Source organism: Danio rerio, chromosome 4 (assembly GCF_052040795.2).
Source record: "Danio rerio strain M-AB ecotype USA chromosome 4, GRCz13ab, whole genome shotgun sequence".
Classification (NCBI taxonomy): domain Eukaryota; kingdom Metazoa; phylum Chordata; class Actinopteri; order Cypriniformes; family Danionidae; genus Danio; species Danio rerio.
In genome coordinates, this window is record NC_141024.2 from 22,876,805 (window position 1) to 22,902,569 (window position 25,765).

At 37.5% G+C, this 25,765-nt stretch overlaps 1 protein-coding gene and 1 long non-coding RNA gene across 3 annotated transcripts in view; one reads left to right on the forward strand and one right to left on the reverse strand.

Annotated features, from left to right (window-relative positions):
* Positions 1–25,765, reverse strand: part of golgb1 (golgin B1) — a 25,955-nt gene continuing 190 nt past the window's right edge. Inside the window, exons 2-20 of one of the 2 annotated variants that reach the window (XM_087248233.1) lie at positions 23,899–23,986; positions 22,085–22,258; positions 21,854–21,976; positions 21,522–21,677; positions 20,886–21,005; positions 18,453–18,566; positions 14,544–16,440; positions 14,308–14,390; positions 10,306–10,375; positions 4,935–10,014; positions 4,391–4,814; positions 4,043–4,276; positions 3,129–3,950; positions 2,885–3,039; positions 2,568–2,721; positions 2,181–2,266; positions 1,573–1,644; positions 1,278–1,362; positions 1–1,194 (exon numbers count right to left, since the gene is read on the reverse strand). In XM_087248233.1, coding sequence (XP_087104359.1) covers positions 1,057–1,194; positions 1,278–1,362; positions 1,573–1,644; positions 2,181–2,266; positions 2,568–2,721; positions 2,885–3,039; positions 3,129–3,950; positions 4,043–4,276; positions 4,391–4,814; positions 4,935–10,014; positions 10,306–10,375; positions 14,308–14,390; positions 14,544–16,440; positions 18,453–18,566; positions 20,886–21,005; positions 21,522–21,677; positions 21,854–21,976; positions 22,085–22,258; positions 23,899–23,979 — 10,068 coding nt within the window. In that variant the 5' untranslated portion in view covers positions 23,980–23,986 and the 3' untranslated portion in view covers positions 1–1,056. Of the gene's footprint in view, positions 1,195–1,277; positions 1,363–1,572; positions 1,645–2,180; positions 2,267–2,567; positions 2,725–2,884; positions 3,040–3,128; positions 3,951–4,042; positions 4,277–4,390; positions 4,815–4,934; positions 10,015–10,305; positions 10,376–14,307; positions 14,391–14,543; positions 16,441–18,452; positions 18,567–20,885; positions 21,006–21,521; positions 21,678–21,853; positions 21,977–22,084; positions 22,259–23,898; positions 23,987–25,765 lie in introns of both variants that reach the window. The other variant, XM_087248232.1, reaches the window with a different exon arrangement.
* LOC101884046 (uncharacterized) overlaps positions 25,514–25,765 on the forward strand; it is a 4,324-nt gene continuing 4,072 nt past the window's right edge. Inside the window, exon 1 of the long non-coding RNA XR_015483181.1 lies at positions 25,514–25,651. This is a non-coding gene — a long non-coding RNA (uncharacterized LOC101884046). The remainder of the gene's footprint in view (positions 25,652–25,765) is intronic.

The window sequence follows — 25,765 nt, forward strand, 5'->3', positions numbered from 1 at the left end:
TGCATGTCTTCCCATAAATAGACTTTATTTCCAAAAAATAGCCCCTACAACAGGGTAGCAGGAGGGAGAGAAATAATCATTTACACAGATTTTACAGATTAAACACTCACCGGGCTGAGCTTCAAATCTCACTGTAAATAGAGACAACATTTGTATCACAAGCTAATCCAGCCCTGTACAGCCCAAACAGATCAGAGGGACAGGGGTGAAGTGAGAAGAGGAAAGTTGGCTCTGGTTCAAAAAATGAGCAGAACGTGAATGATTTGAAGTGTATATTAAACAGAAACAAAACATCTAGAGAATTGTTAAGGAAATTATCCAAGTATGAATTATGTCATTTGAGCCTTGAATGAGGGTGATTGCAAGTAATGTCCAGATGAAACTGTAGTGTGTTTAAAAGAAAGAAACTTCAAAAAAAAAAAAAAAACTGAATAAACAACAACAATTAAAACGAACAAAAATAAATGACAGTATTGCACCAAGCTGGCAAACGAATCTGCCATTGAAGAGAAACAGTCAGCACACTAGGACAATCTTCTTACGTCTTGCCATGCAAACAAGTACAGTATCTTTTTCAGCTTTACTTCACATCTGAGTGCGATGACATTATGCACAGACACCAAAAAAATCATTACAGAAAAGTGGAATGTAGCCTGTTTGTCTACTTGTATGCAGTTTAAAAACCATATCAGACAGAAAAAAGATGCTGACACTGTGTCCGTGTCAACTTCAACTACATTTTGCAAATGACTTAACGATTCCTTCATTAAAGATGTGATTATTAAAGGGTAAATAATGTTTTGGAGGAAGTGCAGGTAGTGCTCTAGTGTTACCAGTCTGGATAAGCCCCAATAAAACTGGGTGGAAATTATTTTTTGTCAGAGCTCTCTGATAAAAAAAAGAAAAAAAAAAAACAGATCAAATGTAACTTTGGTAAATAAGCAAGGAAATATGTTAAATTAATTAACCCTGTTATATGATGTGTTCATTTGTTTTAACAAGTGAGTTTGTATGTAACCGTCTCTCTCTGTCTCAGTAAAGCATGATGAGTCTCTCTCACAGATATCCTCCAAAGCACAGCAGCAGCAGCACATGGACAGTCAGAAGATACAGGGACACCAGCAGAGGGGTGCGCTGGCGAGAACAGAAGGCAACCCTCAACATCCGCAGCAGCCCAGGTCCACCACTACGAGTCTGAGGATTCAAAAAAGAAACATAAAATACATAAATTGCTTCTATAATTTTGTATAACATTTATAAATTGAGGTTTTGTTTACCCGTGTAACAGCGCCCTCTTGTGGCTCAATAAGAACAGCTGTCTCTGACATCATAGATGGTGTCTGCCACTCCCCCTGTGTATGGCTGTAAATTATTAAATAAATGAAATGCTTGTTTTTTTTAAGAGTTCACATTAAACAAGTGAATAAAACCAATTAGTTAATATGCCCCAAAAATGTTAACAAGATAGAAAAAGTTTCAGATGCCAATTTGTAAAGACTTAATTGTCTAAAAGTGCCCAAACAGTTCTTGAATGTGCCAGGAGATGATCTAAATCTGAGATTAGGGTCAGACCGTTTGAGGCGATCCTCTGCGGCGATGAGCTGCTCCTCTATTCTGAGTCTCAGTTCTGACTCCTCATCCAGCCTGGCAGACACACACATATTGAATTATGCAGTATAACTATATATTTATACAGTATAATATATAGTACAGCACTGGTGAGGGGCAAAATAAAAGCTAATTTACTTTATTTAATAAATCCAATTCACACTGGACTGACAGATGGCAACAAACCTGCACAATTAGCAGATTGGTGTCTGCACATAATTTGTCAGACAGATATGTAACGTGCAAATGGCTAAAAGAGGGTTAGACTGATGTCAAAAGACATTGATCTAACAAAACGCCTGTTGCTGTGTGTTTGAGTCTGTTGGTGCAGTGTGAACTGGCTTGATAAGCCATATCTATTTTGATATTTGATTGCTATCTATATAAGAAAACAGTAAATTAAAAAAACACAATTCCTAAGAAAGATCAAACTGTGGCGCTAAATGCTCACAAGCTGGAGTGTTTTCTACATCTGCTATCAATGTGTGTTTTGGCACAGGGGATAAAGAGATTGACAGCATAAAACTAGGGATCAGTATAATTAATGGTAAGACCAAACTTGGCAGCAGTACCTTCTCTGGAGCTCAATGCACTCTGCTTTGTATCCTTCGTTGTGCTCTAGAGGGCCACCGGGGGCAGCATCTAATGCAAGTCTTCCCTAAAGGAAAAAGAAACACTTCCGTCTTATTATAACCTTTAAAAATTGAAATGAAAGGCTTCAAATTTGTATATTTCACAATACAGTAACAGGTTTGTAAGTCTTACACTACACTAGGGTGTATTGCTAAATTATGGTGCCATGAAAACAAATATAAAATCAATAAACCTCACCAGTTCGATTTCCTTTTTAGTTGTTTTTTAGTTAAAATGTTGATGGACTGTCGGCATTCAATGTCCCATACTCAATAACAATAATTCAATGTCCCATACACATCAATAAGAGACTAAAGCTTTATTACCTGTCTTTGTGTGTGCTCCTGCTGTAATTTTGATGCCTGTGCTTCCTCCAGCATGGCAGTAAGCTGGCGAATCTGTTGGTCCCTGGCTGAGAGGGTGGTCAGGGTCTGCTGCTTCAAGATCTCGGCCTGGCCCTGCCAGTCCATCCTCTCAAGCCTACTTATTGAAAAACATTTACAAACAATTCTGAAAAGCAGTCCCTTTTGGGAAAAATATTTCTTAGTCTTCTGATTGGCCAATAAAAACTATAAACCAGACCACAATTTAGAGTTTGCAATACTACCACTAAACTGACAAGAGGACAAAATGTCAGTCTCACCTAAGCATTTCCAGTTCTTGTTTATCACTGTCCATGAGAACATCTCTGCTGCTCAGTTGTCCCATTTCTTCTTGCTCCACTGCTCTTCTTCTTTCTGCTTCCAGAGCCTGAGTAAGTCGATCCAATTCAGACCGTTGCACTTGCATCTGTTCCAGCTGAGATACACGGAAGTACATAATTGATATGATGCAAATAAATTAGATAGAATCAAATCCCCTACATTTTAGATTTATTAACAGCATACCATTCTTTCCCTGTCATTTTGCAATGCTGATAGGGCATTTTTTAGGCTCCACACTTCTCCTTTTGGGTCACTTGGGGAAGAAACGGCATGACCTGTCCGATTTATGTCATCAAACCTGAGGCGCAGTTCCTTAGCTTCATTGACAGCCTGATCTCTTGCATCCTGCAGAGAGGCCATAGCTTGACCAAAAGACTGGTTCTGAACTCGAAGCTGAGAGACTGCTTCTCTCTCCTCCAGAAGCTGTTGCTCCATCATCAATAGGTCTCGTGCCAACTCTGCCACCCTCTCCTCAGCTGTTTCAGCTTCAGTTCGCAAAACACCACCTTCCCATCGCAGCTCTTTTAATTCTTTGCTGTGGACTGCCTGGGTCTCCTTTTCCAATTCCAATATTTCCTCTAAATTTGTAATTCGCTTTCTAGCAGCTTGGAGCTGCTCCCTCAGTTTCTCCACTTCTGCCCCTGGTGCATCTTGCTTATCAACGCTTCCTTCGCTAGCCTGGCTCAAGTATTCCTGCTCCAACAGTGGTGCCCTGCCTTGTGCAATGTCTTTTTCGAAAGCTTGAATGTGGTTCACAAGATCTTCCCTTTCTCTCTCTAGGAAACTGATGCGCTCTACCTGGGCAGCTAGAATCTGTTTGTGCTGGGAGTCCTTCATAGTAAGAACCTGGTTCAGGTCATTTCTGTAGCCATGAAGCTGGGCAGCCAACTTGGCATTCTCCGCATTGAGGTCATCCCGCTGTGACAACAGGGCTCGAAGCTCCTCCTTTAACCTGTTGTTTTCACCTGCAGCCTCCTGAATTAGGCTATCCTTCTCCATCATAACCTGAGAGAAATTGAGAGACACATTTACAAAGATACTTTGGATTAACTTTTGTCAGTGTTTTACTCAAAGCAAAGAATTCGGTACAACGTTACCTGGAGGTGCTTTTCCTCAAGCTGCTTGTATTGGCTAAGCACCCTGTCTCTGTCATCCTGCAGAGAGCCCATAGCCTTGGTAAAGGACTCCAGTTGAGCTCTGCTTTGAAAGGTGACCTCCTCAGCCTTACGAAGTCTCTCTTCTAATCCACGCAACTCCTCTCTCCTCTTCTCCAGCTCATTCTCTGCCATCTCTGCCCTTCCATCTGCATCTTTCCTAGCCTCCTCTACAGCCTAAATTTATTAAAGTAGTTAATTACTAGTAATAAGATGAATGAAAACAAATAAAATATAAATGAAAGAATGTGCATGCATTTAAGTCAGAAACATATTCAGTATATAAAGTACCTGTGTCACAGCTTGCTCCTTCTCACCAAGGAGCTCCACCTCCCGCTTCTCTTTTTCACCCAATGCTACCTGAAGTGTTTCAGTAAGGTTCTTTAAAGATCCTAGGTCCGTCTCCAGTTGCTCCACCATCAAGCACAATCTCCTTTCCTCTGTCTCCCTCTCTTTAATCACTGCACGAGCCTCAACAGCATCACTTTGAAGCTGGTCCACTGCTTCATCTAGAGCTTTTGTGCGGTGGCGTAGACCTTCTGCCTCAGTCTCTAGGCTAGCAAGCTGGGAAAGAGCTTGGGAAAGGTTAGCCTCTACCAGAGTGAGCTTCTGCTGCAAATCCTCTCTTTCTTTTTCAAGAACAGCAAGGCTTTCATTGTGCTTCTTTTCTACTGAAGACAGCTCTAGTTGTAGGTTTTCTTCAGCCTTTTGCGTTCTAAAAACATACAACATTTGACAGAATTTAGATTATTTTAAACTGACTTTAACAGTTAACAAATATTAACGAACCGATATGTATAAAAATACATCAGAGAAGTATAAAAAGAAAACAAACCTTTCCAATAAATTCTGCAGTTCCACTTTTTGGGTCATCTCCCTCTGGAGTTGTTCAGAAAGTTCTTTAGCACGAGCCTCTGCTTCTCGAACATCAGCCTCTTTTTCTTGTAATTCACTATGAAAACGATTTTCCCACTGCTTGGCTTCATCCAGAACTCTGTCACGATCATCCTGAAGGGATGACATGGAACGAGAAAAGGCTGCCAACCGAGCCAGCGCTTCATCTAGACGAGCTTGCATGTCCTGGGCATGCCTGTCTGCGGCCTCTGCAATATTCCTTGCCTCCAGAGTTGCCTCTTCTTCCCTTTCACGGTCACGGTAAGATTTCTCTAATCTTAATTCAATCTGTTTAAGCTCAGCTCCAAGGCGATACCTGACTTCATCTAGAGTACGCTCAGCGTCTGCCTTTAACTCTGCCTCTTTACGTTGTATAAATTGTTCAGCAGAAAGCTTGTCTGCTTGGGCCTGCCTTGCCTCTTCCAATGCCATGTCCAGCTTCCCTTTATATGTTGAAAGTTCAGATGCAATAAAAGCTTTGTCTTGCAAAATATTTGCAATTTCCAAGCGTGCTGCCTCAAGTTCTGCCCTCACTTCATCTCTTACCAGTAACAATGACTTAACTTCTTTAGCCAGTTCGCTTATTCTTTCTTGGTACCCAATGCAGTCTTTCTGTAGCTGACGGACTTCAAGTTGCTTTTCCCTCAGCAATTCCTCAAGCTGACGCGTTCTGTTTTGACTACCTTCTTTAAACCTCTGTGCTGATTTCAATTTCTGTTCCAGCTCCCTCTGTTTGCCTGTCTCAGCCTCAGCCTCTGCTCTTTCTCGGTGTGCCTGCCTCATGTCCTCTTCCATCCTGGCTGCACGGTCCCTCTCACTTAACACCTCAGCCTCCAACTCAGCACGCTCTCGCTCCAATTTCTCCAACTCCCTCTGCATGTCTGTGAGACGATCACGACTATCAGATGCCTCTTGCTGATAACCAGCAATGCTGCCATTGAGTTGAGCCAGTTGGTTCATCAGCCTCTCCTCCAGGTCATCCCTTTCAGCCTCAAGGTTCATGCGAAGTTCCTGTAGTTGATTCTCTTTCTTAGAGATCTCTTCTTTATGGATGTCTTCTCTTTCTAAAGACTCCTGAAGCTGCTGCTTGATGGAAGTAAGCTCTGCATCAAGAATTTGCTCGTTTCTGAATTCCATGTGATGTTCAAGGGCAATTTCAAGTTCCTTTATCTTATTCTCTGCCGTTTCAAGTGAGGTCTCCAGTTCTTTGAGTCTCTCTTCTGTTTGAGTTGCAATCTCAATCTTTGTTTGCACTTCTGTGACTTCTTGGTCGGGTTCAGTATTAATTGATTCCAATGGCTTGGTAAGATTAGCCTCTGGGAATATGCTCTCACACTGATACTCTTGGATTTCAATTAAATTCGGACTGTTCTGCTGTGTGATTACTTTAACCTCCTTAATAGTTTCCACAGAGCATGTGTCAAAGGTTTCAACACCTTTACTTTGAATTTTCTCCAAACGCAGTCTCAACTCCTCAGCTTCAAGCTCCAAAGACTTTTTATCATCCAAAGCTATATTGTAATTTGCTTTCAATATTTCAAACTCTTGTTTGATTCTCTCAAGCTCTTGTTTTACGTCAGTTTCCGTATGTTTGGTCAGTTTCTTTTCTTCCTGCTCCCGGAGCCTTTCATTCTCCTCTTCCAGATCCATAATCTTCTGATGCTTGACCTTGGCAAACTTCCTCATTTTATCTTTCACAACATCCACCTCCTTCATTGCCTCCTCAGCTAACCTTTCTGCCTCTTGTCTGGCTGCCTCATGAGCTCGTGCCTTGGTAGCCAACTCCTGCCTCTCCTGTCGAGCAGCTTCAAGTACTTTTCTTACTCGTTCTGCCTCATCACTGACATTTTCATATGATTTAAGGAGGGATTCATACTCCTCTTTCATGTTTTGCACCTTTTCCTCCAGCTGCTTGCACACTTGTTCGGATTCCTCCTTGGCAATGTCAGCTTGACGTTTGCATGCATCCTTTTCATTCAAAACTCCCTCCATAGCAAGTTTCAGGCTTTCACATGAGGCACTCAGGCTTTGGTTTTCCAACAAAGTTCGATCCACCTCTTCAATTAACTTCTCCCTCTCTTCTCTTGACTTGTTTAGCTCCATCTCTATTAATTCCAGCTTCTGATGAAGTTCTAATTTGATCTTCTCAGCAGCCGCCTGTTCCTCCTTTAGTGCCTGTTTTTCTTTGAGTGCCTCCTTGCGTGACACAAGAGCAGCCTGCAGTTTGCGTTGCAACTGTTGGAGTTTGACACCATTATCCTTCTCTTCTTCCTCACGCTGTGGCAGTTCCGCTTCTAGTTTCTGCACCTTATCTTGCTCAGCTTTTAGCCCTTGTTGGAGGGAAACAATTTGCTGATCTTTTTCCTGAACAGTTTCTTGCATCTTAAGAAGAAGACAACTTTGTTCACTAAGCTGTTGGCTTAAATCAACAATCTCATCATTCTTGCATTTAAGAAATTGTTTAAATTCTTCTACTTCCGACTGAAGAGCTTTAATTGGAGACTCTGCATCCGAGATGCTTCTTTTAGCTGCTTCCCAAGCTTCATCCACATCTACTTTCAGCTTCTCAGCATGAGCTTCAGCTCTCTGACATTTCTCCCTCAGAGTCTCTATTTCCTGAGTGAGAGCATCAATATGCCTCTCCTTTTCTTTCATGGCTTCAAGTTCTTCACAAAGCTCTTTGAATTTGCTATCTGTTAGTGATTGAGATGACTGGCTCTCATGGAGACGTACTTTTAAATCTGCATGAGCAGCCTGTTCAAATTTTAATTCCTCCTGAAGAGCATTTATAATGTCCTCAGAATTTTTCACCATGGGCTGTTGAGATTGCTCTTGTGGTGTCTCAGTCATGGCAAAATCAACCCAATCCTCCTGACCCCAATCGTTTGTCTCTGGTTTCTCAAGATTCTGTCTTGCAGGTCCAGCATTCACAATTTCCACTTTGTCTGCAGTATTCTTCGATTCTAATAGACCCTCTAGCTCCATAATGCGATTCAATAACCCTGTTCTCTCTCCTTTCTCAGTATTGAGTTGTTCGAGAAGGTCACTGCACTCCTTTTTCATTTGTTTTGTTTCCTCAAGATGGTGGCGTTCTTTCTCTTGAGTATTCATAACAATATTCTCATAAGCATCAGTGGCTTCCTGAAACTTTTTACGCAGTGTTTCTATATCAGCTTCCATGGACGCTATCTGTGAAAGAAGTCTATTTTTTTCCTCAGCCACCTGTGACATTTGTTGTTCATTTATTTCTACATACTGCTCTGTCAGTCGTTGAATTTCTGCATGTGACTCAGTCAATGCTTGATCCTGGTTACTGATTTTTTGTTCCAGACTTATTAAAGTTTCTTCTTTTAAATTTAAGACGTCTCTAGTTTCTTGTAATAAGGCATCAAGTCTCTGTATTTCTAGCTCTTTTTCCTTAATTTCATTTTTTAACTGAATAGTTATTTCCTCATTAGAATCTTTTTCCTTGTCTTCCCTGCTCTCAGCCTCCTTTTCAAAGTCTGCAACTTTTTTCATCAGTTCTTTCCGCTGAATCAGAGCTGCCTGCAGCTTTCTCTTGATGTGTTCTCCATCTTTTTTCATGGCAGCCAATTGAGACGCCAAGTCCTCTTTTTCCTTTAGTAAAGCGACAAACTGCTCACTTTCAGATGTTTGACCATCTATGACTTTCTGCTGGTCATCCTTTATACTCTCAAGTTCATTAATTTGATCTTTTAGCTTTTTAACTTCACTAGATATTGCAAACTTTTCCTCTCCTGCCTGGAGAAGTTTGGCACTCATGCTATCACTGAGTTCCATCATCTCCTGGTCTTTTTGTAAAAGACACTTTTGTAGGTATTCCAACTCAGCAGTCCTGTCCACAAGGGCAGCTTTGGCTGTGTCCGCCTCATGAGAGATTTGCACTAATCTTCCCTCTATGTCTAGGAGTTTCTGTTCCAATTCAGAGAAACTGAGCTCTCTTTCTTCCAGCTGAGCAGCCAGCATTCTGGCTTGACCTTCCTGCTCAACAAGTCTTTGCTGTGCTTCATCAAGTCTTTGCTGGGTTTCATCAAGTCTTTGCTGTGCTTCATCAAAAGCTGCTTGTAAAACTTGCAGCTTATCATCCTTAAACTGAACCTGTTCCTTCAAATTCTGAAACTGCTCAGCGGCACTTTTATCATTTAACTTTTCTTGCTCAACCAACTCCTTAGTTTCAATCAGCTCTTTCTTGTAGATGTTTGCTCTGGCCTCTGCCTCATTTTTGTAAGCAGTAAGTGACTCCAACGCCTCCTCCAGCTGATAGACTTTCTCCTGTGATTGTAAGGCTGAGTCTTTAAACTGTTGAAGCTCACCCAGAATTTCACTATACCTTTTCTGAATCTCTTCAGCCAAGACCTGAGCAAAAGTCTGACCGGTGCTTGGATCTGTATTTAATAGACTTCCCTCCTGTTGGGCAAGATGTACCTGCACAGTTTCATGAATAACTAAAGATGGTGCTTCAATATCAACTATGCAGCTGTTTGGTGCAATCTGCTCTTCACAGGTCTCTTCCCAAGACTGTGTGGATAAGCGCAAAGAGGCAAAGTCCTGAATGTGGGACTGCCATTCTTGAGTCGCATCTTGGTTGACTGCCTCCAGAAGAGTCCAGCTACTATGTGCCACCTCTGAATCACTACTTGTTACCATTTCATCTGAAGAAGTACCCTTTGATTCTCCAGGAGACCCGGGCTGAGGTGGTATAAGCTCTGGGCTACTGTCATTGCCACCAGAGACAGAGAGAACAGAGGCATCTACTGCCACAAGTGTTGTCTCTTCTTCTTGTGAAACCTCAAGAACATCAGAGTTGTCCAACCCAGTAATGTCTCTGCTTATGCTGACTACACTTTCCTCTGGGCTATTCAGAGACTGGCTGGTGGTGAGTGACAGTTTTTCTCTGAGAGCAAAAAGTTCTTCTTCTCTTTCTGCAAGCTGCTGCTCCAGAAACAGTATCCGATCTGTCTTCAATTGATTATCTGATGAATGTCCATCTCCAGTGTTTTCTGAAATAAGCATTTGCAAGGACAAACTGTGAAAATCAAATAACTTAAAATTAAGCATGCAAAATGTACTATGTTTAATCATGAACTTTCTGTTTATGTTGTGAGTTTGGGAACCTGTCTTTCTGGTTATCCTAGCCAATATCTAAACATAACACTGCAAACAATTTAGTTCAAAAACTTTTCTCCAATAAAAAACAAGAAAATTATGGATAAAAATGGAGTTGCTGCGACTCAAAGCAACATTGCAGGTCAAAGTACATTCAGCTACACAAGGACAAACATTACACCTACCCTGGTGTGTCGTGCCCAAATCCCTCACAGACAGGTCAGTCACATGATCCCCCAATGACTCACCAGAAACCTGGGAAAGACAAGCCTCAGAGTTAAAACAAGCATGCCTGCACTAATGTATGGTTATGAAAGTTTCCAAGTACGCTGAACCCCCACAATAACTGCAGTGATTTAAACAGTACACAAAACAATATCCTTGTTAATACATAATTATATTCTTATGTGTAGGGAGCAATAACTGATACAGATGACGAAAGTCGAGGGGATTATATCTGACCTGATAAGTTGTGAAACGTCTAGTCACGATAATGTCACCTTGTGTCTGTTACACCAGACAAAGCTTGTGCTACATACATTCAAATGAGTTTACCAAAACGGACACATTGCCCTAGACATCTATGTCTTTTTCTCTGTACCATCTTGACTGCATTAACAACAATGCATTTTGTTAGGTACAATTTGCATGCTTGATCACTATGAAAAGTAATATTAGCTCTCTGTACATTAGTCTATCATGGCTGAAAAAGCCCAAACTATGCAGGGGTTCATGAAGGCATGATAATCTTGGATAAAAATATCATGGTTTCATGGTTTTGTGATTACTGCTCTAAAATAAGTTTTTTTTTTTTAAATGTCTTGGTAGGACACAACACATTTTTCCCTCACATTTTTTATGTTAAGATTTTTTATAACAGAAAGTTTTTTGCGGTTTTAAAACCTTGACTTTTCCAAACCGCAGTAAACCTTAAAACCGCCTCATGCCAAGCCCAAATATGCAGCGAGTTAAGAAAACGTATGCAAATACAAAAACACTAACAAATTGAGAAAACATGTTCCTCAATTTTACAACACATACATGCAAATTGTATAAACACATGCAAATACAGAAATGTGCTGCAAAATGGGTAGACCGTAACATAATAGTTTTTTTCTATTTGCATATGTTTTCCTAAATTGCTGCATGTTTCAGCTCTCTTGCCCACAGTAAAAATCTGTACAGGTTGAGGCTATAATTAAAGGTACATAGATTTAATACCAAAAACTTCAAATGGATAGTTCACCTAAAAATGAAAATGAGCTCATCATTTACTAGGGGTGTCAAAATTAATTGTTACTTCAATGCATTTTCAAATTTACCTCGATGCGCACAATTCAGTATTAGTTCAGTAATAGATCATAATCGTATATTACATACTGACGTCATTTATCTCATATGTGCTATGTCGTGGTAGAATCCTATGGCAAAGGAATTGAGCGCGAGTAAGTAAAATGCTTCAACTACTTAAAAACAGACAGCTGTGCACAATTCACTGCTTGTGAGTTTGCTGGACAGTCTTACACTGACACTGAAGGTACAGCAGAACCCAGAACCTCTATTTCACTGTTGGGGAGAAAATGAAAGGTGTAAAACTCCATCTCTGTCTCACTTTGGACCTTTGAACTACTGACATGTTTGTACCAACTTTTCCTCTCCTTTCAGCTGTTACAGCTATACTTGTGGATCCGTACATGAGAATGTCTGAAGAGCAAATTTTCTCCACCACGTCACGGCATTATGCGCATAGACTTTAACTTCAGCTGTTCTTCAGTGTCATCGGTGAACATCACTGGCAGTTTTAGAACCAATCGCTGTCCTTTCTATTGAGTGCGTGAACACAATGACCAATCATAGACGTTTAAGAACTCGCTCAGAAAAGCAAGCGGGTAGGGATGGCCAATATATCGGCGGCCATATCGTTATCGGCCGATAAATACTAACTCTAATGTCATCGTTATTTGTCCAATGTCAAAATTAGGCTGATATCTTTAAGCCGATAGGTTATGTAATTGTACTGGACTGCCTGCCTCGCACATGCGTGGGTCGAACTTGTTCAGACTTTTTGCATTGGGGCTTTCCTCACAATGTTTATTCCTTCAAAGTCCATCTTTTCTTTGTGTGGTATTGCTGTGCAATAATATCTCAGTAAGTAACCATGTTCCTGATTATCGTAAATGTGTTTGATAAAGTGTCATTGTGCATTTTGGTTTAAATCGCTTCAGGAAAAATATTACATGTGTAAACATAATAGCAGGGATGCACACCTGCCAAACACCTTGCTGAGTTGTTTGTAATCTAATATAATATTTTTGCTCTGATCAATGCGTTGTTAGACATGTGTTGTTGATGTAAAATTGTATTCCGTTTCATCTGCATATTTATAATGATTATAAAAAGCACACATGATTTCTATTACCATGCACACACACAGTAACTAGTGAGCCGCCAGAGCCTTCACAGCAACCAGGGAGACGTGCGCCAGTCACTGAAGTATAGGGGTTTCTCAACCCTCTGCCACATTCTGTGTTTATATTCTGCACTTTGTTTTTCATAAAGTCACGTGTGCTCAATGCTCAGGTGTATCAAAAACTGACTTGAGGACAAATCTGTGTCCGCTTTGCACATGCGCGCATCAAGCAGAGCCTGCAGTTAAAGTTTTAAACGCACAGCGGTTTATCATAAACAATTTCTTTTAATAAAATATTTTTTCTCGCAATTGACAGCAAGAACAAACAAAAAAACATTGTCTGATTTACAAGCATCACATACATGTGTTCAAAAGAATCTAAAATGCCTAATGGGCCAAATTTATGCTGCATTTTCTAAAGTAAATGATAGAACATGTATTTAGCTTTTTGCTTGTACGGTGGCTCGGAACTGTTAAAAAAAACTTTAAAAATGGTTTTCTGACATTACATATTTGTACATATGGACATTACTGGAACACGTTTTATTAAAGAACATTTGAGCTGCTTTCAGTTCTTTCATTTTCATTTTACTTAAAATATATTTATTTTACTTTGTTATTTAAAGTTCCATTTTGTTATTTAACCAATTATTTCAATACAACAGTAAAGTTGCATGTTAATTTGCTATGCGAAGAAAAGAAAGTAATTTTTTTGGCATGCTGATTTATGTGAAATCATGAGCATAGGTCTATATAATCACCTTGCAATTTTGAAATTATAGTTTTTTTTTGGTTTAAGTAGGCTATTCAGTTCATGAGATTAGTTCAAACTTTTATGAAGTTTTTAAAATAAAATCAGTTGTTCACAGTATAAAAAAAATAACATTTTGAACTATTTATATTTATCAGCTATAGTTTATCGGTTATCTGTCGCCAAATCTTAAAAAATACTGGTTATCGATATCGTCCCAAATATCCATATCGGTGCATTGCTATAAGCGGGAAAATATTTATATTGGTTTGTTCGTTATAAATGCTCATATTAAAAAGTTATAAAACTATAAAAGTTTTCTTCTATGATTGTATTTGAGTTGTTTAAAACGTTCCAAAAGAGCGTTTTCTTTGAGCAGGTCAAATTAAAGGTACAGTTCATATATCTAAATTATTTTATTAAAGGACGAAATTGTACTACAAGTAATAAAAAAACAGATTTACATTTTAATACAATTTTTTTTCTTGTTTTTTGAAGAAAAATATATAATTGTGTATGGAAAGCAACGTCAATGCACTGTGATATCGAGCTGAACTGAAACGATGGTATGATAATTGTAACCGTACCGTCGGACCAGTGTAGGTTCACAACCCTAGTCATTACTCTCCCTTATGTGAGTTTAAACATTTATGAGTGTCTTTCATCTAGACAAAATAAGATATTTTAAACAATGAAGCTTGAAGGCACCAGCCAATTTGAGTGCTATTAACCAGATTTCTTCAAAATATCTTCTTTTCTTTTTCAAAAGAAGAAAAAAATGAAATGGGTTTATACTCGTGGAAGAATTGTTATTCGTGGACGAACTATCCCCTTGTTCATCTGTACAACATCTAACACACAAATTTAAACAAAAGCAAAAGTTAAGTTTAACTTAAAACCTAAATAATTGCATTGAAAGAACGTCTCAAAAACAAAAAAGCAGAACAAATGTTTATCAGTGTTGTCTTTAGTATTTCAGAAAGCAATGTTTTAAACTCTGCATTATATTTTTTGCTATCCACCTACCTGAACAGTCAGAAGTTGTTGGTCCAGTTCTTGTATCCTAGCAACTGCTTCCTCTCTCTCAGCTGTGCTTTTATCCAGTTGACCTGCAGCATCAGGTGCATTAAGACATAATTACTTTTTGATCACTCTACAAAATATATGCTCTATTTGTTGTGGCTTTGTTGATAAACCGCTTCCAAGGACAGTTTACTTAGACAACAAAATCTCTTTGAACTCTTTTCTGCTGGGCTGTTTACCTTGCAGAGACTGAAGAGTGATTGTGATCTGGGACAGGCGTGCTTGACTCTCTTGCTGTTCATCTGTAAGTTTGCTCAGCCGAGTTTGTAGAGCAGGTAACACCTCTAAGAGCTGTGCAGGGTCAGTAGGAACTGATATTTCTACCTCTGCATCCCCAGAAGCTGTCAACGATTGGATACCTTTCCAAAGTTTTTCCAGTGCATTCTTGGCTTGCAGTCCTGCTTTTTGCTCTTCTTTACTGGCATCTAATATCTCTCTCAAGGACTCAAGCTCATTTTGCACCTGTGCAAAGCGATCTTTTTCACTCTTAGATTCTTCTTCTCTTGATCTTTCCACCTCATCAAGGTTTTCCTGAAGATGATGAAGCTTTTCCATGTGACTTGTTGCTTCCATCTCAAGCTGCTTTGTCATTTCCTCTTTCTGTTTCTCTGCAACTTCCAGACAGGCTTGCAGGTTGGTGAGCTCTCTCTCAAAGCTTGTTTGTCTCTCATGTAATCTCTCCGCCCATTCTTTCTCTTCAGCTTTAAGTTTCTCCATCAAATCATCAAATTCTGTGGTCTTTTTCTGTACCTCTGCTTTAAGAGCGCTGATGGTCTGCTCTTTTTCACTTTCTGATGTGTCTAATCTAGCCTCTAGAGATGATTTTAGGTTGGATAGCTCTACCTCAAAACTGGTTTCCTTTTCTTTAAATTTCTCAAGCAATTGGTCTCTCTCTCTTTCTTTATATTCAAGTTTTGCTCTCATTTCATCAAACTCGACTGTTTTTGTTTGCTTTTCACATTCTTCACATTTAAGTTTTTCTCTCATTTCATCCAGTTCTGTGATTTTTATTTGTAATTCTGCATTGAGAGCACTGATGTTCTGCTCGTTTTCACTTACTGATGTTTCTAATCTATCTTCTAGAGACGCTTTTACATTAGCTAGCTCTACATTAAAGCTAGTTTCTCTCTCTTTAAACTTCTCAAGCAATTGGTCTCTCTCTCTTTCATCAAATTCAAGTTTTTCTCTCATTTCATCCAACTCGACTGCTTTTGTTTGCTTTTCACATTCTTCAAATTTAAGCTTTGCTCTCATTTCATCCAGTTCTGTGATCTTTATTTGTAATTCTGCATTGAGAGCACTGATGATCTGCTCTTTTTCACTATCTGATGTTTCTAACCTGGCTTCTAGAGATGCTTTTATGTTAGCCTGTTCAGCCTCAAAGCTAATCTCTCTCTCTTTAAACTTCTCAAGCATATCATTTTTCTCTCGTTCTTCAGATTCAAGCTTCATTCTCATTTCATCTAGCTCTGCCATTTTTGTTTGTAATTCAACTCTTAATTCACCGATAGTCTGTTTATTTTCACTTTCCGTTTCTAATCTAGCTTCTAGAGATGCTTTCATGTTGGCAAGTTCTGCTTCAAAGTTAGTCTCTTTTTCTTTTAACTTCTCCAGTATTTCTTCCTTCTCTCTTTGCTCAGATTGTAGATGTGCACTCATTTCATCCAACTCTGCTGTCTTTTTTAGTAACTCAGCATTGAGACTGGTGATGTTGATGTTGAGAACATTGATGGTCTGCTCTCTTTCACTTTCTGATGTCTCCATTCTGGCTTCTAGACATACTATCATGTTGGCCAGCTCTGCCTCAAAGCCAGTCTCTCGTTCTTTTAATCTCTCCAGCATTTCTTTTTTCTCCTTTTCTTCAGATTCAAATTTTGCTCTCATTTCATCCATCTCTTTGGTCTTTTTCAGCAATTCAGCATTGAGAGAACTGATGGTGTGGTCTCGTTCACTCTCTGAAATCTCTAGTTTGATTCGAAGAGCCTGCAGTTCTTCCTCAGCTCTCTTCTCCTCTTCCCTCAGTCTTTGGGCTTCTGCCAACTCCAGCTCCATCTGCCTGAACTGAGTAGTCAGAATCTGTACAAATGAAACATTCATCATGTTCATTATCTTGCTAAAAGGTCTATAACTCAACGCAACACTAGACTTTTTATAACATATTATGAAAGGAAATATAATAATTCTGAATGAAATGGCTCTTTCATCTCAGATTTCAGTCTAACCAGCTGTGGCCGCAGCATGCAACAAGAAATTCAGATTCTATTTTTAATCACGCTGCTCACTGTCCCCACCCACAGTGAAATCTGACTAGTTAAAAAATCAACACATAAGGAATGTTCCCATCCAAAGATGTGAATTTAACTTATGTGCAAAACTAGAATATTGCATAAAACATTTGCGAACAAAGTTTCCATCCAATGAATCAAGAAAGTCTATTCCTTATAAACTGGCACCAAATACCAAAAAGAAAAATAGAATTTGCTATGATAGGAAAAGCTAATGTGGGAATCTTTTCTTAAATAATAAATTACTTGCACCTCAGAAAACGAAGAAAAAACAAAGAATGTCCAGTGGCTTTCAGTGGCTCTTTGTGAGCACAAATGGTTCTAAGATGCAATAAAACCAAGCCTAATTGATGGCAGAATTGTCACTTTAGAATGACCAAAACAACATTTTCCAATGTTTTTACAATGTGATTGGGCTATTGGTTTCCATTTTGGTTTAGCAATTTTTTTCTTTTTATGTGCATTTTAAAAATTTGTCTTTGCATTTTTATTAAAGCCTCCAAGAAATCAAAACTAACAATATGATTTTGTTAGCTCACATTGATAGTTTTGTGGTTAATAATTTATCTGTGCATGTCATCAAGAAAAAAAATTGTTTGCCCTTCTAATCTTTAATTGAAATCTCAAAGTCCATTTCCTGTTTGTTTTCAGTTATTACGTTTTCAGATTATGTGATTTTGAGGTAATGGGTATGGCTAACGCTGTTCCAACTCTCAGTTTAGACAACAAACAGAAATGATGAGCAGGAGTCTGCTATGGTAGGTTGTAATAACTCTTCTGAAACCCCTTTCCCCATCTTTCTGAATGAAATGCCTCCTTTACGTCCATTCAGCCAGCAGTAAAAAAAAAAAATAATAAATAAAAAAAAAAAATCAAGCCTCACCCATTCTCATTTAATATCCCATTTCTCTAGGAACTGCGTCACAATACTAAAAGAATAACGATCGCAGCTTGTGATTCGTGGGGACTTTAAGTATTTTTCAATGCGATATTCCAAATGCAGTGTTGGAGGTAATGCATTACAAGTAATGCGAGTTACGTATTAATATTACTATTCTGAGTAACAAGTAACGCATTACTTTTCAAAATTAAGCAATAATATTTGAGTTACCTTTAAAAAAAAAATTAACTCAAGTTACTTTTCAGATTATTAATTCACTTTTGAAAAATAAATTGCTGTATTAAAACAATCATAGTCACTTTGAATCCCACACGCTATGAGAGGATGCAGGAGCAAACAGTAATAAAGACGACAGAGCCTTACATTAATGCGATGTAAAATTCTCATTATTTTGAACACATGAAAGAAAAGGAAAAGAGGATTATCTGAATGGACAGTGATTTTACTTTTAACTAAGACAAAAAATACAAAAGTAGTAAATGCATTGCTTTAAACATTCAATAATATATATAAATACGACATGTAGAGCTCTGGGGTCAGGAAGTTCTCAGAAGATAACATTATTCTACATTAACATTTTAATGTGTTTTTTAAAGGTAAATTATGGTTATAAAATGCATTGTTAATTGCAGAGTTCCTTTATTTAAAAAAGAAGAAGAAAACACCTGAATGTTCTAAAAGAGATCAAGCCTCAGTCGGGTCAGAAAAATGAACAGTAACTCAAATGTAATGTAATGCATTTCCTACCATAAAAAGTAACTAACACAACTAGTTACTTTTTTGGAGAGTAACTCAATATTGTATTGCATAAACCAACACTAGTTAAAAGCACACATCTACTGCTTTCAATAATGACAGAAAAAAAAACGAAAAAAAAAAAAAAAAAAAACTGCTACGCTGACCTGTTTCTGCTGGTCTGCACTGTTGACTTCCTGCTGCAACATTTCTAAGACTTCTGAACGAGAACGCAAGGACTCCTCCAACTCCTCTATTCGCCGCTGGGAAGCACGAAGAGCCTGTAAAACAACAGGACGGATTAAACTAAGACAGAACTGGAAGTATAGACAAACATTACAAATAAGTTGCAGTGTTATTTTTTAAAGATTAAGTAATAAGAATTCCTGGACAACAACATGAACAGAACAAAAGAGTTGGATGCAGCTCTCTGAAAGTGGAAATCGATGCACTCTTAAATTAGACAGCTAGCTCAGACCAAAATTGCCATGGTAACATGATGAGCTTAGCTATGAATTTATGCTTTATAACAACACACAATTAAGTCTACAACACGTCTGTGTAATCCAAAACAAAAACCCAACAAATAGCATTGACGTTTTTCCCTATCTTTTTATTTTTGAGATGCATAATCACTCAATGGTATTAAGTACTTAATGATCAAAGAAACCACTTAACCTTTTGACAAACACTATAGGACAGGTTTAACGCTTTATCATACAGTTCCACAAACAAAGTCCTTTACAAGAGACTAAAAGAGACCATTCATCTTTTTCTCTTTCAACAAATCATGAGTGAAAATGCTTAAGCTCTAGTTCAACAACCTCCAGAGTTCTCAGTAAATATTCATTCCATTCATTTAAATCTTAAGCATACTTACAATGTAACCAAAACATGGGGCTTGTCTGTATGAAAGATGTAACAAGGGCTGGGCGATATGGCGTTTTTAAAAAGTCCCCGACTTTTTACAAATATAGGTTCATGAATTAAATCGTGCTTGGAGTTAAGGGTTAATAACCTATATGACAACTATAATCAATTATATGACATAAAAATGCTTAAGAAAAAAAGTTGTCGTTTAAAGATCAAATTTAACACTAAATCTATATATAATTACATACTTGCAAGATGTTTATAATAATATAAATTAAACCCTTTTAAACAAATACAGTGAATGTTAACTGATAATAATTGTTTAAAAGGGGACCTTTTTCAAAATGATTTATTTTATTTATTTTTTTAATGAACATACATTCAAAGGTTTATTCGTTTTTATTTGTCTCATATCAGCTTAAATAAATAATTTTGGGAAGCACATTAGGCTAGTGGCTTGCATTATTTGTGCCGGAACATTGCATCTCATGGATAAGTCTAGTGGACTGAGCGAGTTTTGCCAGTGTTAATATTATTGTAATCTCAAGTAATTTATCTGAAATAATTAACATTGGATTCCAACAGCAGATCGGTAATCTTTTATATACACATTTTCTCCATTAATTGTCTTATCTATTACTTCTTATCATAAGAAAGGTTTGGCATGCAGTTTCAAATGCATATCTGACTGTGAATGCATGACTGAGAGCCCTGAATTATGCCGTTTCTTTTGGCAGGCAAGTTTGTGTCTGTGTTTATTTTTTCATTTAAAAGCACATTTCCTCACTGCTCCCTGCCATGTTGTTTGTATGTTTCTATGGCAAATATGAGGGCAACTACAGGAACCGAGAGGGGAGTGTCACATGTTAGGGTGAAAACCGATTTTCATTCAAACATTTCAATTTGAACTTCATATTCGAGTTAATTGATAAAATCGATTTATTGCTCAGCCCTAATTTGTACCATTGAAAATATTATAAATTTAATAAAAAATTCTTTTTCTATAATCATAAAAATGACACAAACGTTGGTATCATAATTGAATTCTTAATTGAATGCTTAAGCTTGATGAGTGCATTTACACAATTTTCACTTGTTTTCATCACAGGCTACAAAGGTCAAATAAGAGTTTTGTTCAAATCGAGCCAAATAACAAGAAAAATGTAAATAATATTTCTTTAGTAATGCTAATTTTAGTCATTACACAGAGCATACCGTAATGTTCTATTAAGCTTATCTAATAGCTCTCGATACAAAAACTGGTCCCACTTTATATTAAGTGTCCTTAGCTACTATGTACTTACATCAAAAAATAAATACAATGTACTTACTGTGTTTATAATGTATTTGAGAACACTTGTGCTGCATTTGAGTTGGGATAAAGTGTTGGGTTATAGACAGGTTTGGTGGCATGGGTAGGTTTAAGGGTGGGTTAAGGTGTAAGGGGTGGTCAACAGTGTATTTACACATGTAATTACAAAAGTTAATTACAGATGTAATTACATACATGTATTTAATCAAGCATAAGTATACAATAAATACATGTATTTACACAATAAGTACATTGTAACAAACTATTAATTCCTGTGTAAGTACATATTAGTTAAGGCCACTTAATATAAAGTGGGACCCAAAAAAATATTTTGTGCCTGCAATCCTCTAATAAGCATGAGCCCATTAACTAAAGTGGAGCTTGTTTAAGAAAAGTGTCAAAACACAAGAAATACCTGCTGCAAGTCAGCATCATTTGTGGCTTGTGAAAGACTAAGGAGTTCCTGCTCATGTTTGAGGATTTGTTCTTGAAATCGAACATCTTTTTCCTTCACCACAGCTTGCAAGATTCGCACCTGTATGACATTTGGGGGAAAAAAGACAGAAGTAAAATATAGTCCTTCAGAAAGAAGGAAATAAAACGGTACCTGCAAAAAAACTGACTTCTTACGCCTCATTCACACTCCCGAGTGACTCGCAGCGGCAAAGCAACAAGCGACCATACATTTTAACGGAAAGTGAGCGATTTCCGCTCACCTCTGTCTACATGAGTGACAGCGACTGTTGGCGACCAGGTAAGTGTGTCAACAAACGCAACAAAATTGAGAATCCTTCAACTATGCAAATGAAGAGCTTCTTTCTTGAGCGACAGCCAATAGGAACACTAGTAGAGCTTACATGATCTTCTCTCAGCTCGCTCAGAGGCCAGTTGTATTCTCTGTGCTGTAGACCTGCACAGACCTGCTTTTGCAGCAGATTGCCACCCATTGCAACAAACAGCTACAAAGTCGCTGCTAGTGTGAATGAGGCATTAGATCTTAAATGAAAAAGCTGCTTGAATAAAACATTTGATGGGTGAAAGTGAAACGCACCTGTTCTGCATGACCCTCCTCTCTCACACGCTGCTCAGCTTCCCAGAGCTGCTGCTGGAGCATCTTATTGGCCAACTCTGCCTGACTAAGCTTTTCCTTCAGCTGCTGGAGCTCCTCCTCCACACCTGGAGCCATTTGGAAAGAGCTCTCTGAATTCTGAAAAACATTTCATCATTATATTGCTGTGTGGAAAACTTTAATGAATATGGCAAACACCAGTTCTCATCTGTCAAAGCACAAGCATACTAAAACAAACTGTCACAGTAAGTAATAAACATTTTCTGCATGCAACATGAATATAAACTAATATGAATGAGTTGATTTCTCTTTACCTGACTGCTGTTTAACACGTCTTGTCCTTTCAGCTCAGTGATCTGTTTGTTTAAGGAGGCCATCTTGGCCTTCGCCTGCATTTTAAGCTTTGTAAACTTGATTTCTGCCTGCTCTTTCTCCTCCTGTATAAGGGCAAAAGCAGTTTCAAATACAAAGCCAAGATTTAGACTTAATCATATTTACAGTCTATAATATTTCATAGTTCCACTTGTCATTGTGCAAACCCACACCTTGAGCTGTTTTTCAGTGCTGGCGAGCTGGCTGTCTTTCTCTCGAATCAGCTCCTTTAGCTGAACCACCAGCTGCTCAGTCTGGGCAAGCCTCTCCAGTACCTCTTCTGAGGGTCCCGGGTCCTCTTGGGATAATTCGGCGGCAGCAGCAGCAGGCTGTGGCACCATACCATCCTGGTCCCAAAACAACATTTAGAACATACAGAGGGCTCTCTAGATAGAATCACTCCATCCTAACCATATATTAGAAAAGTAAAATATTAAAAAAGGCATGAAAATGTGTGTAAACGCATGTTAAAGGTATTTTACAGAATAATCCATTTAAGAGTTGCACGCAGCTTTCTAAATGTGAAAATGTAAGCTGTGCAAAACTAGCTCAGCTCAAAACTGCCATGACAACATGATGAATTTTTGCTTTAGAAGAACGACACTCATCTGCAGATGGTGCAAAAAGCTGCTGCTCATCTTGTAACTGGTAACCATGACGTAAATATCAGCATATTTACCCTGTTCTAGCTTCACTTCACTGAATGCCTCTACATTTTATGATCCAATTGAACATTCTTTTATTTGTTTTTAAATCAATCACTGGTCTTTATCCACTGCATACTTTTTTATTTTTTTATTTTTTTTTTTTTAAGGCCAGCTGATCAGTTGCTCCAAATGATCAGCTGAAGCAACTGATCAGCTGCCCTTAAAAAAAAAAAAGTTTTAACTCAAAAGGGAGTGTCTACGTGTAGCAGCTGCTAAATTGTGGAATGCTTTGGCTCAGTTTATTAGACAGGCCTGTTCATCTTACAACACATCATTTATCTTGACACCTGTTGACATTTTCCATATTTATTTGAATGTTTCATGGTGTCTTAACCATTTTTAAATTTATTCTATGTCCTCACGTACAGCACTTATTTTTTGTGTGTGTTTTTAAATTGCTTTATTAATAAAGGCTGTTTGATTTATTGATTGAACAAACAAATATAAATAAAATAACTCCAAATAGATTTTACTTTTTTTGGAAAGACAATGTGCATTTTTGTAAATGTCCATGATTAATAATTGTCAAAACCTGAACTTTTGTTGAAATTACAGACTTTCTGTCTTATGTAAGCAAAATTTTCCAGATAGTTTGTTTAAACAATGTTAAAATATTACTGTAAAGTTGCTTTAATTTTTGTGACTGCATTATATTTATTTCAAAATTGAATCTCCTACTGAAGAACAGAGCCAACATGCCAGCCTACATTTCGGTAAGGTTTATGTGACAATACATCTGTGTGTACTTTAATCATGACTTTAAAAACAAACTGTTAAATAAACACTGCTCCTTATTGTTCATTTATACCTCTTTGGTTATTAGCAGTGATTGCTACACTTATTAATGTGCAGATTTTTTTGCAATTAATTTTGCATAACAAAATAGTGTGACCTCTTGTATTAAAAGAATTTGAAAACAGTATTAGAGCAATAAAGTTGCAAAGACTGCATTGTTACATTTTGTGAGTATTCTATGATTAACTGATTTTTAAAGATGCCACAGAGAGCGACATCATCATAAAACATTTAAGCATTTATAGAAATTTGACGACAGATGATGAAAGATGATGTAAAATAATTAATAAATGTAGAAGTATAGAAGTTAGAGTAAATAGTATAATAGCATGTCGTATGAATAAATATCTATAATTATTTTTAAAAATGTAAACGTCCATTGTGTTTTCTGTGAAATTTCTTGGTATTTACACAAAATCGGGCAATGTTTTAGTGGAATTTAAATAAATAAATTAATTAAAAACATCAAGCTTTGGTCTACTCACCTGGAAGTCTCCATCAGAGCGTTCTTCACCTGAGAGCTCGTGTAGAACCGAGGACACCCCTTGGGTCAGCCGGCTAAACATGGCTGACCTGCAAGAAAATAAAGAAATGAAATTAAAGGTTTAAGCATTTTAATACTGTTAACTGAATGCATTACTGAGACTGCATGTAAATTATGCACAATATTGTCATTTTACTGCGATAAATTTTGCGATATGAATATAATTTTACCAGATGATTTGATTATCTTTATTTGAGAAGATTTTATTAACTTAAATTGACTAAGATGATCAACACTTTTTCTGTGCAGTGCATCTGCAAAAAGTATAATAAATTACAATCATTAATAAATAAATAAACAGTGCTTTATGATTTTCTGGGGGGTCTGACAGTATTCAATTGAACAATCAAACGTAAAATAACATGATCTTCATTGCATAAATAAAAACAATGTAAAATGTAACAATATTATTATCTTTTAATCTTTAATAATCTAATCGTGCGATGTGACAAATATAGCGATATCGATTGCTTAAACGATATATTGTTCAGTCCCAATGTAAATACATGAAAAAAAGATTAAAGCACTTTTATGGTCTTTACTGAATGCATTACTGAAACATTCTTTATAACAATATTAACCCACAGCCTCTTTAAACTGTACTGTGGTAATAATAACCCGAAGATTATTGATGCATGTGCAAACACACATGAACAGACTCTACTGCGATAACAATGTTTTGTACCGGTTTAGTTGAGACAACCGGAATTAGCTCAAGTAACGATTTTACAACAATTTTGCCTCTGTTGAAAACACCTTTAAGATGATACCACTATAAAAGTAAATGCTAGCTTTTTATTGTGCAGATCATTCTATGGTTAGAAGACATGGGTATTACATGTTTCTTTGAGTGTATATGTTTTACTGAAAACTGAACAGACAATTTCAGTTTGATAGAACTTCTATGTTAAGTGGCTTTGACACAATCTGCATTGTAAGCGATATAAATCAACATGAATTAAACTAAACTTGCATTCTATGAATCATCAAAAACAGTTTCCACTAAATATATTTCAAATATACTACTGAAGAATATAATCATAATGAGGAGTTAAATAACAGCACATTTTCGTTTTGGGTGAACTGTCCCTTTAAATCAACAGTTATAGCCTTTTATAATACCTTTATAACAATAATTTGAGTTGTAAGGAAAAAAAACTATGAATGCATATTTTTATTTATTCAACATTCACATTAAATGTCCAAAACACCTTTAAAATCTTCAGCAATCCCTACTAAATTGAATGCATATAGTTCATGAAGTGAAAAATCTTAACGTTACATCTAACGTTAAGTATGCCTACGTATTTCTTAAAACGTGCTGCATTCGTAATCGATTTGACATGGGATACAGACAGTAAACACATCATGAGCAACTCTAAGTTAAATACATAATTAGCATACTTGCTGATCTTGATCCGAATACTTAATGGTTGCGTAATTTGGGTCCCTGTACTGAAGCAGACTTAACAAGAATTTTTTTTCTGAGCTTCCTTGTAATGCATAATCTCAACTGGCAGAGCCATTAATCGGAGAAAAACGAACAAAACCGAACCACGCCGAAAAGTCTATCTGACGACTGCGGCTGCGTCGCTTTCATTTTGTCTACACAACAGCAAAGATTATTGAGCGACTCTTCTTCCTTCTGTATTCAAATCGACTTATATCACTACAAATGATGGAGAAACATTAAGGTATGACTTTTATTACTTATAAAGGCTGCAAAACGGCGTATTTAAAGCCCTATGAATGGCAGTGTTGAGCGCGAGCTGTAAGTGGGCTCGTGCTGACGACTCGTAAACAACTGT